The sequence below is a fragment of the Taudactylus pleione genome, unplaced genomic scaffold, assembly GCF_031769625.1.
Source record: "Taudactylus pleione unplaced genomic scaffold, aTauple2 ptg000040l, whole genome shotgun sequence".
Classification (NCBI taxonomy): domain Eukaryota; kingdom Metazoa; phylum Chordata; class Amphibia; order Anura; family Myobatrachidae; genus Taudactylus; species Taudactylus pleione.
In genome coordinates this window covers 3,115,273-3,130,786 of record NW_028284442.1, presented here as the reverse complement: position 1 = coordinate 3,130,786, position 15,514 = coordinate 3,115,273, and the positions used below count along the sequence as shown (strand labels likewise).

Sequence of the window (15,514 nt, the reverse complement as noted above, 5' to 3'; positions counted from 1 at the left end):
CAGTCTAGGGCTCCTCGTGGGTTCCTGCTAGCTGGAACCCCCAAGCGCCCCCAAGTTCCCTGTATCAGTACCGGTGGTCGGCGCCGGCGGGGGTGTCGGAGCGGCAGCACGGACGTCCTCTGGGCTGTAGTGTTAACCGCTCTTGAAGATCTTCAGGGGCTGTCTCAGCAGCCCCCCTGTGCAGTGACCCGACTCCGGCCGGGCACCCACGAAACTGAAGGTGCCTTGGGCTGGGGGAGGTGTATAGGAGAGGAGGTCCAGGTGCATCCTGGGACCAAAGTTTTAACTGTGTGGTGCCCGACGGCAGAGTATACCCTATGGAACCCGCTGCAGAAACTCCCAGATACTGTCTCCCAATTGCTTGCTACACAGATTTTTCTTTACAGCTCCCAGATACATAGAACAAAAAGTGGACGCAGGAGGACCACTCTTCAATGTGCTCAGGCGAATGCTTTTCTTAAAGAGGAGGGATCTCTGCCCTACAGCCTGACGCCGCCCTGCCCTGTGACGCAGTCAAAAGTCGAGCTGCACCGACAAACAGTGCCATCTTCCATCCCCTTGGAGGCTCCTTCCTGCGTCCAGAAATAGTTGATGGCAAGAGTGGCAGGTGACAGGGAACGCAACACATTGCTGAAAGTGCCGGGCGGCAGGGGGCTGCTTGCCCGGCGGATCGTCCCAAAAAAAACAGCCTGGGGAGAACACTCTAATCCTTACACTTACTTTAGTAGTAGGCACTAAGAAAAAATGTCTGTGTGACTTTTCCCATTTCTCTGCAATTTCTTAATAAAGCATTTGCTAGTAAAATATTGGATTACTTTATATAAAATCATACTGCAATTCTAATAATTTTACATTTCTGGCATACTACTTATTCTATGAAGATTAGTGTGTATATGGCTGTCAAGTGGCGGTCAAGGTGGTCTCTGGTTGTTTAGTCACTGAAAAGAGCGTATATCGATGGCCTATCAAAGCACACAGCATTGCCGAATCTTCCCATTTAGAATGTAATTTAGAATGTAAGCTTTCACGAGCAGAGTCCTCTTCCCCCATAGGCTTTTCCTTCCCTTACTATTACTTACGCCACATAACCCTTGACTTCTGCCACCGTACTACTTATTTAAGGGTTATGCCCGCTGCTGCAGCACTGTTAATATACCATGTACTTATCCTGCATTGTCTTGTGCTTTAAGTCACAGTTCTCTTGTTTTGCTCAATTGTTTATGCACTTTGTTAGGCGCTGCAGAACCCTTGTGGCATCATATAAATAAAGGATAATAATAAAAATATGTGAATAGCAAAGCAAATATCTATCTGTGTCAAAGGATATAATTTATTAGCTAAAATTTAATTTTGGCGTCAAGAAGAAATCACTGCATACAATCGACCTGTTGAAATTCACCAAACATGCAAATTATGAGCCAAGAATTTGAGAAATGGAGGATATTAATTTTTGTGTTGCTTTAACCATCCCTTCCATATGGACTAAACCAAACAATTATGCTTACAAAACATGAAGCTGCTGCAATAATTACACCATCGAGACAGTTCAATTAAATGAAAACAAAAAAAAAAAAAAACACCCAACAAATACTTACATTTTCCTGGACACGTCATAACAGATCATTCGTTTATCTAATCCAACAGTCACAAGCAGTAGATCATTTACAGGAGAGAAACATATTCCTGATGCAGGGGCCTTGTGCGCATTATCAAACACGTGCAATGGATTCTGACTATGGGCGTCCCAGAGTGTCACACTACCACTGTCAGACACTGAACCAAGCAGAAACTTCTTTAAAAATGAATACTTCAAATGACGAATTGGCTGAAGGAACAGACAGTATAACACTCAATTTACTTTTTTCATGTTAATTACAGAAAATGAGACACAATGTGAGAATGAAGGACATACCTGGCTACTTCCATGACCAAACGGTGTGCTGGATAAATTAGTAGTTACATTATGTAATATAATTTCCCCACTCATAGAGCCTGAGGCTACATAGCTGTCATTGCCATTGAATAGAACAGAAGTTACTTCATCCTTGTGATCCTATATGATATAAAGTGAAACATTTACTCTTAAACATACTTATTTAAAATATCAAAGCATGAGACAATGCTATAATATTCCACGATTAGGGGCGATACAGGTTGAGGGTCCCATATCCAAATATTCTGAAATACGGAATATTCCAAAATACGGAATTATTTTGGCATGACTGAGATAATTAAATCTTTGATTTTTGATGGTTCAATGCACACAAACTTTGTCTAAGGCACAAATTATTAAAAATATTGTAGAAAATTACCTTTAGGCTGTGTGTATATGAAACATAAATGAATTTCATTTCTGTACACAAACTTTGCTTGAGCCACAAAATTATTGAAAATATTGTATAAAATGACCTGCAGGCTGTGTGTATATATAACATAAATGCACTATTTGTGTATATTGGGGTCCCATTCCCAAGATCCAACATATTCTGTTATCCAAAATACCCCTGGTCCCAAACATTTTGGATATGGGAGACCTGTATATCAACCCTTCTAAAGAGGACAGGTGTAATAGCTGTCTATAGCAACCAATCAGAATATACCTATCATTTTATAGAATGCTCTTGATAAATGATAGCTAGAAGCAGATTGTCTGCAGAGACAACTTCACCACTTGTCCTCTTTATAAGGATGCATACATATCCCTCTTAGTAGCCTGAAAAAAACCCACTTACCTTTAAGGATCGATGAAGTCTTTTAGATTTTAAATCCCAGATGTTCACAGTATTATCAAGGCCTCCACTGACCACATACAGAGAACTGGAGTTCAAATTTATACAAGTCTGTTTTTTCTAAAGTAAAAACAATATATAGATCAGTACCAAAATGTCTGTTAACATTTGTGTAAGCATATGGGAGGAGCTACAATCAAAAGTATATATAAAAAAAAAAAAATCCAGTTATTGCCACCAGTTACATTCTGCCCAATTCATTAATCAGTTATTTTCCAATGAAAAAAAAAAGACGACATTATGGGCAGATTCAATTAGCCACGAAAATTACAGCGCAAGGAAAAGTGCTAGTAGCTTCAGACTTTTATGACTTAAGCATGGATATCACTAAAACGTGGACTGTAACGGACGGAGTTTAGTAACTTCTGGGTTAACGCATTCACGGAATCCGTGATAATAGCAATTTCCGTGTATTTCTGTTCAAGACTCCCTCACACTCGAACAGAAATCCGCTTTAAGTGCAGCCTGCGGGCTGTCGCAGGCTACAATTTAATAGTCCCGGCCACTGCATTAGCCCGTTGTTAATTACTGCAGCTAATTGAATCCGGCCCTTAGTAAACTGAATCTTAGCCCATAACTAAAGCGAAATCAAAACTTAAGTCTACAGACTAAACCCAGAAAAACAATATGCCCTCTCGCTGACAAATGTAACAGAAACATTTCTATGCATGCTGCTAGCAGCTCTGAACACTTGTGACCTGCTTAATGATGGCCATAACTTTGTTCCAGCTTTAACATGTGCTTTCATATCGCTGTGCAGTATATACTGTACAGATGCAAACTAGAAAACTACAAAGCAATATTGCAAAATGTCCCCACTGCTTTGTTTACAGTTCAATCTATACGTTACTTCATATGGGATGTAGTTAGTATGCCGGCCGTGGAAATCCTGACGTCGGAAAGTTCGACCCGGGACTAAAGATAGGCGTTGAAAAACCTGACGCCATTCTATATCCCTACGCGGTAATCTCGACAGCAGTCATCCCGAATGAAGGTACACCAGGGCATCCTAGCTGTTAGCCGCGGGGAAGGAGGGGGGGGGGCTGGGTAAGGTTTAGGCACCACTGGGGGGAGGGGAGTTAAGGTTAGGCACTAAGTGGGGGTACGGTTAGGTTTAGGCACCAAGGGGGAAGGTTAAATTTGGGCACTAACGGGGAGGGTTAGGAGAAGGGGGTAGGGTTAGTATACTGTCGAGATACAGAGCATCAGGATGCTGCTGGCAGCATTTTGACAGCAGGCATCCCGACTGCCGGTATTTCATACCCAACCCCTTCATACAGTAGTAGTATTATACACACAGTACGTAGATAACGTAATATGGTACAGGTGCCTTGCTCCAGGTTGCAAATACTAAATAGATATAAAAAGGAGGATGAAAAAAAAAAACGACAATACACAAAGCTATTCCAGTTTAGTATTATAACTGATACCAAACGTATAATACCAACATATTACTTACCCCCTCTGCCAGCTCCAAAAGAGGAACAGGTTTAGACTTACAGCTTGAAACAACAATTTTATCACCAATGCCAGAAGCAGTGACCAGAAAATGATCTGAACTTATAGTTAGGGTCTGTGCAATGTAATAGGTGAAATTTGTTACAGACAGTGCAAAATAGGAAAGCTAGTATTAACCTGCATTTCTATCAACAAAGGTCAGATTTAAGTTCAAGTACAAAGAATGAAAAGCTGACGACAGACTAGATAATCTAGAAAATAGCTGAAAGTTGTAAACAACATAAAATAGAATTTGTTAACTTGTTATTACCACTGTCCTTTTGGTCTGCAAGTTTTACTTTGATAGGAGTTCAAAAGCAACGGCTAAAACAGTATTGCATCCTCAGAAACACACTACACTTCTTTTGGTATTTGAACGTTACTGTTCTGAATATTCTAAAATAGAAATAAGAGCTTAACGGAGCACGGTATGCAGTGTATAACAGAAATACACCCTTTGCTGCAATCTAAACACATACACAGATGTAGTTGCAAAAGGCTTGCCACTGAAAGTACCGTCCGAAACCCAATTTGCGCTACTTCAGAACATTTGTAAAAATGAAGACTAATGCCTGGGAGAAAGAATGCATTATAGTCATTGGTAAACAGGGAATGCTGCCAAAAAAGCTTGATCTACATCTTTTAAATTACCTTTCAGGAAAAATATTTTTTACTAAACAAATCTCTGGCAGGAGAAGTCTAGTAGAGTTCCTCAAAGACCTTAGATTATAAAAAGGATCAAATTGGTTATCTCTCAATTTAAAAGGAACCACTGCGGTGCGATGACCACAGCATCAGCAGACTGAGATAAAGGGGCAGATTCAATTCAGCACGATGTGCCCTTCTGGAGCAGCACATTGCAACGCAAGTTTTCCCTTTCACCCCATAGAGGTGAAAGAGGCAACATGCAATGTTGACTCTACTGTAGCTGGCCGACAAGACGAAGATAATAGGTATTATTCAACATTTCAGAACTCTATTTTTCTCCACAGAGATATAGGTATCTGAATCCTGAAGAAAGAACCAAATTAAGTTATGAAATGTTGGATAATTCTTTTGTCATTATTGTCCAAGTCTTGAATGCTGCTACCGTTGCCAAAAAGACAGGGTAGAGCTGGACAAGCTGCCCAATCTAATAGAGAGTGTTAGCTTAGCACTAAGGACTGAACTGAAGATTGGGGGGTGTTGTGTGACATTCTAGCAATAAATTGCAAGTTTGTTTTTTCAAAAATACATTGTGAGCGTCATTATTAAGATGTCCGTGCCATAAGTGGTGTTATCATACAATGCTATAGGAAGCCAGATTCCGCTTCATACTAGGCCTAACAGACAAAATGGAGGAGATGCTAAAAGATATTTTAGAAGAGGAAACCAGGCCGGAAAGTTTTGAAAGTGTACGTGTGCGTCATTTGTGGGTCTAATGTTGCAGGAGCCCATGGACTATACCTTGCCTAGTGTTCTGGTCCAGTCTACCCTGGGAACTGCACTAGGAGAAGCAAACAAGTTCTGGTCATTTCAGATGACTGTACACAAATGTGGTGTTAGTCTTAGTAGAAAACTCTCCCTGGTCCCTAGAACTGTCCTACTTGAATCTGTGATTGTAGGACAACCTAAAGTTCAGGTTCTTTGTATTCAGAACACATACCGAACCACTGAGCTTCACTGCAGGACCATCTTACGAGTTACAATCACGGAATAAACTATCAAGGTAGTAGCCACCATAGTGCCAAAGCTACCGTATCCCCTTATCTTGGAATGGGACTTTCTAATGTGGTACCATCAAAAGGGAGAGGATAAAACAGCTAGGGTTTTCAAAGGTACATGCTTCGTTAGTACTAAAAACACCATATAGCAGAGGTTCCCAAACTCGGCCCTCAAGGTACCCTAACAGTCCAGGTCTTAAGGAAATCAATGGTTGAAAAGAGATGGATAAATCAAAAGACTGAGGTACTAATTAAGTCACCTGTGCCCAAGCATGGTCATCCTTAAAAGCTGGATCGTTAGGGAGTTTGGGAACCTCTGTCATATTCCATAAATGTGGTTGGCATCTTGGGGAAGACAAACACATCACCGGTCTTCCATAGGTTCTACTGTGCTGGCAGTTAAGAGATAGCACATGTCCGATCCAGTCTCTCAGAAAACCTATGCCAACTCACCGAGCCCTGTTAAAAGGAATGTAAAAATAGATATTAAGTGTATTGGAATGTGGGTCCAATAGGAAGGGTGGCTCGGGGAGATCAGTATATTCCGGTAGTGATAGATTCTGCCATTAAGCAATATACAGATGTGTCCTCATACACCTAGCCTCAATAAGTCATGAGAGACGAGACGCCTGGGATGAGTGGGCCGCCAGGTCCTGTGCATAGTAGCAATGCAATGCGACTAAGATGCAACAGGAGAATGCACTGATTAATTTGATATGCAACACATCACAATTTTTTTTTCGACTGAGTCTGTAAATGAACAGTGAAGTGAAAATAAAAAAAGACACTGCCGCTGCATCGTAGCACTTCATATACAGATTCAGACTCAGTTGCACACAGATATACAAGTGTCAAATATCAAATGAATCAGTGCAGTCTCCTGATACGCCTTAGTCGCAACACATTGTAACTAAGATGGAAAAAAATGTGAACAACATGCAAGGCGCAGCCTGTCGGGTGTGCAGGAGTGCAGTCCCCAACCGTGGTTCGCAGTGCCCTGTGGGGGAGAAAATTGCTGTGCAGCGCTCACCGCCTGTGAATAGAGAGGAGAGCTTGAGGGCAGGCCAGCATGTCCGTAAGTGCAGGGCGCGCCCCCAAGAGTGAAGAAAAGAGGCCACATCTTAAGGATATGCCTCTTTTCTTGTGGCCACAACCCATTTTCAGGAGCGCACAATGCCCTTTTTACAGTCCGGTGCCCTGCCCAGCACCAGAACTAGAATTAAGTACCATAGCTAAAAAGTTGGTACTGACATTTACTCACATGTGATTATATAAGGGGATCCTCACAGATCAGAATACTAATTTAATATCCAAACTGATGGACATGCCAGCTCCTGGGGTAGAGGCGGCTTGTACTTTAGTCCATCAACCTAATGGCCTAGCAGAGCACTTCAAAAGAACATATGCTGAGGAATAAAAAGGTATTGAGATACCCTCATCCCCTGTTTAATGTTAAAGGCCAGTAAATAACCTAAGCTTCTACTGGATTTAGCCCTTTTGAGTTGCTCTATGGTTGACAGCCAAGAGGTGTGTAAGATGTTAAAGAAGTGGTGGGAGTGGCAGTCTGGAGCTCAATAAACACTATGTTTTCTGTTATTTGTAAATAGCTGCAGAACAATATGGCACTAGATCAATAAATGTGAATAAATAATCAACTTAACTTATACATAGTTGGTGCTAGCTCTGCAGAGGCAAGGAAGCTATATGTTAATGTGGTTTTCACCAGAAGCCTCCACAAACTTCTTGACCTTCAATATGGAGTACACCCACTAGTTGCAGCCCTATGCAAAGTCCTATTGGGTTACAAGATAATTAGGCAGAAAACTCTCCAATGACAAAAGGAAGGCAACAGATATGCAAGCTCTTAAGCTGGGTACACACCTAACATATATCTGCAGGTATATCTACAGTTGTTAGTTGTTCAAACACTCTGAACAACCATCATTTGTCTGCATGTCCCGCTGGCCAGGTGTCGCGTCGAGCTCCCCTCCCCGCGGCCTCTGCAGCAAGTGTAGTGCAATCAGACACATGCTCCAGGTAAGTAGTGACTGGTTGGCATAAACAGGTACATTGTAACTGATATGGCTTCTTTGTTGGTGAGCACCAGGAGTGCATGGAGTGTGGATATAGCTGTGACAAATGTACACTTAAGTAAAGAAAATATATATATATATATATAGATATATAGAAACACCACTATAAAAATCACTTTATAGTGTGATAGATTACCATAGCGACATGTATGCACTGTTGCTTTGCATCTACCAATATCTGGAATTGTCCTGCAGAGATGTTACACAAGAAAGTCGCTTTGACACCTGACTGAGAATGGCTTAAAATGTTCTTTCAAGTGTCATTTCAGGACATCACATAAATGATCAACTGTGTTCACATCTGATTGACGAGAAGGACAGAATATGGTTAATATCTCAGAAATCTGAACCTTAACTGAAGAAATACTAAAACATGGGGTGAAGATGACCACCCAATATTAATAGGGGCAATTAGCATTGACTTTGCCTTCTAAGGGTATGACTGCATCCAAACCATGCAATGAAAATGTGCCTCATAACATTAGGAACCACCAGAACCCTAATGTTGGAGGGATCGGTATGAAATACAGCCAGACGCATGGAAGACCGGCAGTGAAGATCCCGACAGGCAAGTATTTCTATTATTACTTACCTAACCCTAACACCCCCTGTAAGTGCCTAAACCTAACCCCCCCTTCCCTGCCGCCTAAAAGTCTCCCGGGGGTTGCCTAACCCTAACCTCCCCCCGGAGGTGTCTAACCCTAACCTTCCCTTTTCCTAGCCTAGCCCTATCCTTCCCGGGGGGGTGCCTAACCCTAAGTCCCCCCCAGGAGCCCTTAACGTTACCCTCCACCCCTCCCCCCGTGGCTGTCCGTGCCTGGCTTACCCTCGATTGGTATGCCGGATATCGGACTCCCGGCGCAGGTAAAATGACAGGCGTCGGGATGTCGACGCCTGTCATTAGACCCCTGCTGGGATTAGACAGTCGGGAAGCCGGCGGTCGGCATTTCGAACGTCGGCTTCCTGACTGCATCCCATGTTGGAAACAAGCACTCGGGCTTTAGAGATGTTGGTAGCACAAGTGCACTTGTCTGTTGGGAACAAGAATGTTCAATCAACTTTCTCCACTTCTTATTAGTCCATTCTCAGAACACTATGCACCATTGAACCCGCAAACATTTATTGCCAGGTGTCAAACCATTTAGGCACTGTAACCTGGCTAGAACACTCTGCTCTGTGAAGCTTACAGATCATTTTTGATTTATCTGGCTGCTTGCCCACTATATAGATACTGTGCATACACAAACTGGATTTAGTTAGAAGATTCAAGGCCGCCAGTCTCAATACCGCTATCCGAATACCGACAAGGGACTTAAGATAGGAGTCAAAATACTGACGCCTATCTTAATCCTGACGCCAGAACGCCGAAGGATGCCAGCCCGAGTTAAGTCCGGGGAGCCCTTAGCGTTAGCTGCACGGGGGGGGATTATTAGGTTTAGGGAGCGTAGCGAGGTTAGTGTTAGGTTTTTTTTTCTCGTTTTTTTGTGGGGGGGGGGGAGAGTTAGGGTTAGGCACCCCTAGAGGGGAGGCTTAGGGTCAGGCACCCGGGAGGGTTAGGTTTAGGGTGCAGTAAGGGAGGAGGTTAGGGTTAGGCACCACTAAGGGATGGTTAGGTTAGGGTACTTACTTGCCCTGTCGCCCTTCAGCTGTTGGCGTCGATATGAACCGGTAGCTGTTCAGCCGCCGGGACTTCATTAGCTACTGTAATTTATCAAAAATATTATTGGCAAGGTGAAACATACTAACCTCATGCGATTATCTCTCTCCAACACACAAAGTACTATATTACCCATCAGTAATTGAATAATAATCAAACAATAAAATAATAATTTTTTTTAAGCCGAGGACTGTTACTAGACATTAGATTTACAGCAAGCTTGAACATAGAGTAATTGGACTGAAAAACAAATAAATAAAACTATTACAATGCCAATTACTTATACTATGTCGATGGACTGACCAATGTTTATTGCACGGTGTGACTAAAGCATCAGATGTTTGTTTATTCTGCACTGGAGACAAACTGAAAGGAAACAAAATGTGTTCTAAGCAGAAATGGTCCACTGCCCTAATACAAATTGGCTCCCTTTCCATCCATGATTGATTGATGCAGGTATCACACTGCAAAGAAAGTTATATTAATCTACCTTCCTTTAATTAATAGTTTGGAACAATATAGATACCTAGACTGTGTTTTAGCACTTGACACAATGCTTTAACTTTACCATTTACTTTATCTTTCTGTCCACAACAAAACATACTGGTCCTCATGTGATGTGAAACATACACGGCATGCAAGCGTTATTTTAGGAATGAATTAAACATTTTAACCACTTATAGACCAGAGCTTTGGATTTGTTTTATTTATTTCTGTATCATTTTATAGAAGTTCACACACCTTAGCATTCAATTTACATTTGCCGCATAAGTTTTTGCTAATACAGGCTCTTCCTCAGTGGGATTACAGACAGGAGGCCTGCTGTGTGCAGGGAAAGCCTGAATCTCCCATCACAATTACATTTTTATCTGAAATACTGTATTATTCATTCTAATGAGTGACATTTAAAAGTTAATTTGTTATTATTTTAAAAGCAATTGGTATTATAGATTTATTGGTCCTTCAAAATAAAGCTGTAGTCTATTATTCTGCAATCGCATGAACACAATGTTTGCATACCTATAAAAAATATGTATACAGATGTGTCCACTTACATCTAACCTCCTTGCACATTAAACAGCCCTTCTAGTCGCTCCATGCTGTGGCTTAGTAGCGCTGAGTGTCTTTTCGTGCAACTTTTTACCTTCAAATGCGTCCTATTTGCATGCTGATTAAATTGTAATGCGGGATGCCTATATTCTGCGTGCAACTGTATCTACAAGCAAAATGCTACATTAGTGTCACAGCTGCTGACACATTTCACATGCAGAAACACCCCAGAATATAGGCATGCCGCATATTCTAATCAACAGAAGCTTCTTGTGCGTCATAATAGCATCGCTTTGTGAATAAGACGCATTGAAGGTAAAAAGTTGCATGAAAAGACGCTTGGCGCCACCGACACACACTCATGCATTATGTGCAACGCAACTTGTTCTGCAAGAGGTTAAGGTGTATGTGAACACATCTGTAAGCACCTACACATCTTTGTATATCTAATGTTAATAATGTATTTTCAATGTCACGACATATGTATGCAGTATGACAATGATCATAAAGACAGTCGTTATGTAGACACCTCAAAGTCAAATTTTACAATGTTGACTTAGTTAAAATGTCGACATATGATGTCTATATATTCAGAATTTCAACAATAGAAATCTTAGGGTTAGCGTTAGGGACAATGCTGAAAATAGGTGTCAACATTGTGAACATGTTGACCTTACTGTATGTCAAAGTCAACATGTTGCAAGTCAACATTATACATGTAAACATAATGGATTCAACAATGTGACTATCAACATTTTGACCATCAGCAAAATTATACCGAAACCCACTACACATATTATGCCTAGTATTGTATAAACTGTCAATACCATTGTATGATTAATAGTCCAGTTTATACCTTCTTAAACTTTTTTATGTTCATTTTTAGATGATTATGTGCGTGTATTTCCTTTATGCATTCAAATAAGGTCTTATATTTTAAACTTTATTAAATAAAAACAGTGACCCACAAACGAGTGGGTAATTGTCATTTAATATGACAATTACACTGAGGAGGGAGCACTCTCAACTCAAGAGTTATTTTTTCTTACCTGAATAATATCCAGTAATATATAGTAAATAATATGAGATATGGTAAGAACTTACCCTTGTTATCTCTATTTCTACGAAGTCCATAGGGTTCCACAGGATACCTTGGGTATAGGTGTGACGTCAGTCGCAGGGCACCAAAGAGTTAAGCTTTCAGCCTCCCAGGATGCACTAGGTCCCCCTCCTATACCCCGCCCCCGGGCCAAGGCACCTCAGTTAGTTACCAAGCCATAGGCCGGAGGAGGAGAAGGAAGAGAGAGAACAAAGATCTGGACACATACAAGAATCACATTCTCACCAGAGGGAGACGGAAAACCGGTGACCAGAGCAAAGCCCATCTGCAGCACAGGTGCGACAGGGCGGGAGTCCTGTGGAACCCTATGGACTTCGTAGAAATAGAGATAACAAGGGTAAGTTCTTACCATATCTCATATTTTCTACTTCAGGGTCCATAGGGTATCCACAGGATACCTTGGGGATGTCCCAAAGCAGTATCCTTTAAGGATGGGGACGCTCCTGTGCAGAAAGGAGAATCCGCCGCCCGAAGGAAGCATCCTGAGAGGCGAAGGTGTCAAACCTGTAATACCTCACGAAGGTATGGACAGAAGACCACGTAGCAGCCTTGCAGATCTGAACTGCCGAGGCACCACGTCGAGCTGCCCACGAAGGACCCACAGACCTAGTGGAATGAGCCTTCAGAGAAGGAGGGACCGGTAGGCCTTCATGAAGATAAGCTTCAGAAATAGCCATACGGATCCAGGCTGCCAAAGTTTGCTTTGAAGCAGGCCAACCCTTTTTACAGAAGCCATAGAGGACAACAAAGCGTCCGACTTCCTAAACAAAGAAGTGCGGTCAACATAAGTCCTTAAGGCCCGCACAACATCCAAAGAGGCCTCACCCACGGAAAGACCCGGTGAGTTAAAGGCCGGAACAACTATTTCCTCGTTAACACGAAACTGGGAAACAACTTTGGGAAGAAACTCGGGCCGAGTGCGGAGCACTGCCCTGTTCCCATGAAAAACCAAGAAAGGGGGTCTACAAGAAAGAGCCCCTAACTCAGAAACACGTCTGGCTGAAGCAACGGCCAGAAGGAAAACAGTCTTAGCTGTTAGCCATTTAATATCCACTGAGCCCAGTGGTTCAAACGGCGGTCCTTGGAGAGCCCTCAGGACCACAGCCAAATCCCAAGGCGCCACAGGTGGAACAAAGGGCGGCTGAATACGGAGAACACCTTGCATAAAGGTGCGCACATCCGGGATTGTAGCAATCCTACGGTGAAACCAGACAGATAGGGTCGAAACCTGTACCTTCAAAGAAGCAAGGCGAAGCCCATGATCTAGTCCCGCTTGCAGGAAGGCGAGAATCCGAGACAGACGAAACTCCCGCGGTGCATAACCTCTCGGTCGACACCACTGGAAGAACGTATGCCACACGCGATGGTATATCCTCGCGGAAGACGGTTTCCGAGCTCGTAACATGGTACGCACCACAGAGCTGGAAAACCCCCAGGACCTCAGCATGGCCGTCTCAACAGCCACGCCGCCAAAGACAGCCGAGTCAGGTCCGGGTGAAGACAAGGACCCTGAGACAGAAGGTCCGGTCGTAGCGGCAACCGCAGAGGACTGTCCACGGACAGACCCTGAAGGTCTGAGAACCAGTGCCGTCTGGGCCACGCGGGAGCTATCAACAGGAGCGTCCCTCCTTCCTGTTTGAATTTCCGGATTACCCGTGGAAGAAGGGAGACCGGAGGGAACAGGTATGCGAACCTGAACGTCCACCGGACGGACAGAGCATCCACCAGAGACGCCCCTTCGTCTCTTGTGCGAGACCCGTACACCGGCAACTTGTTGTTGTGCCGGGACGCCATGAGGTCGATTTCTGGAAGACCCCACCTGTCCACCAGTAGTTGAAAAACGTCCGGGTGCAGGGACCATTCCCCTGGATGAACGTCCTGGCGACTTAGAAAGTCCGCCTCCCAATTTAGCACTCCCGGGATGAAGACCGCTGATATGGCCGGAAGATTGCGATCCGCCCAAACCAGGATCCGAGAGACCTCTACGAGAGCCGCCCGACTGCGAGTTCCTCCTTGCCTGTTTATGTAGGCCACGGTGGTAGCATTGTCCGACTGGACCTGCACCGGGTGACCCTGGAGAAACCGCTGTGCCTGCAGGAGAGCATTGAAGACCGCACGGAGTTCCAAGATATTTATTGGAAGCTCCGCTTCTGTCGGTGTCCACCTGCCCTGGAACAAGTGTGGACCCGAAACTGCTCCCCAGCCCCGAAGACTGGCGTCCGTTGTCAACAGGACCCAATTTGGAACCCAGAACGGACGTCCCTTGTTGAGGTGGGTCGTCTTTAACCACCACGCAAGGGACAGGCGAACCTCCGGGGTGAGCACAATCGTCTGGAACTTCAGAGACTGAGGCAGCCCGTTCCACTTGGACAGGATCAGGTGCTGCAGAGGTCTGGAGTGAAACTGGGCGTATTCCACCATGTCGAACACCAACACCATGGAGCCCAGTAACCTCATCGCCGAGTGTAAGGACACCCGGCGGCTGTGCAGACAACTGCGCACCCTTGACTGTAAAGCAGAGATCTTGTCCTCCGTCACGAAGATCCTTTGCTGTCCCGAGTCCAATAAGGCTCCAAGATGCAGAATCCTCCGAGACGGGATTAGAGTGGACTTCTGCCAGTTGATTAGCCAGCCGTGCCGTTGCAGCAGTGCAATGGTCAGGTCCAAGTGGTGTAACAGGAGCTCTGGAGATCCTGCCACCAATAACAGGTCGTCCAAGTACGGCAACATGCGGACTCCTTGCAGCCGCAGAGAAGCCGCCATGACCGCCATAGCGTCCTGTATGTCCAATGACACCATGTAGTCCCCACGTTCCAGCGCCAGAATGATGGACCGTAGGGTCTCCATCCGAAACTTCGGGACCCGCAAAGACTTGTTGAGTGCTTTGAGGTTGAGAATCGGACGATATGACCCATTGGGTTTCTGTACCAAAAATAGATTTGAATAGAAACCCTGGCCCCTCTGGGAGAATGGAACAGGCACTATAACTCCAGCCTGGAGCATAGTGTGCAATACCTTCCGCAGCTCCGTAGCCTTGTTCCGGTCTGATGGTAGACCCGTGGTGAAGAATCGAGCCGGGGGTCTGTGCCGGAAGGAGAGGGCGTACCCGTGAGAGACCACCTCCAGAACCCAAGTGTCTGTCGTAGTGAACGACCAACACCGGGAGAACTGCAGCAGGCGGCCTCCCACCCTGGGATCCCCCAAGGGGAGACCCGGACCGTCAGGCCGCAGGCTTGTCATCTGGCTTGGGGGCCGGACGTCTGGTACTCCATGCCTGTTTCCGGGGCTTGACCGATTTCTTAGGGCCAGCCTGTCGAGGAAACGACTGTGGTTTGGGCCTGCCCTGGGCCCTAGATGACCGAAAGGACGATGGTCCAGAACCAGAAGGAGCAGCGGCCGACGGGAGACAAGCAGATTTGGCTGCCGCCAGCGTGGCCACAATCTTATCCAGATCCGGACCGAAGAGAACTTCTCCGGTAAACGGCAACGCTTCCAGACCTTTCTTGGATCTGCGTCCGCCTTCCAGGATCGCAGCCACAAGGTGCGACGAGCAGCTACCGCTGCTGAAGAAATTCTAGACACCAGAGTACTAATGTCTAGAGCCG

The 15,514-nt window shown here is 44.5% G+C and overlaps 1 protein-coding gene across 1 annotated transcript in view; it reads right to left on the bottom strand.

Moving 5' to 3' along the window:
- NEDD1 (NEDD1 gamma-tubulin ring complex targeting factor) overlaps positions 1-15,514 on the bottom strand; it is a 77,336-nt gene that overhangs the window by 47,600 nt on the left and 14,222 nt on the right. The window contains exons 3-6 of the mRNA XM_088453688.1: positions 4,249-4,343; positions 2,733-2,849; positions 1,913-2,053; positions 1,596-1,825 (exon numbers count right to left, since the gene is read on the bottom strand). Of these exons, the coding sequence (XP_088309814.1) occupies positions 1,596-1,825; positions 1,913-2,053; positions 2,733-2,849; positions 4,249-4,343 (583 nt within the window). The remainder of the gene's footprint in view (positions 1-1,595; positions 1,826-1,912; positions 2,054-2,732; positions 2,850-4,248; positions 4,344-15,514) is intronic.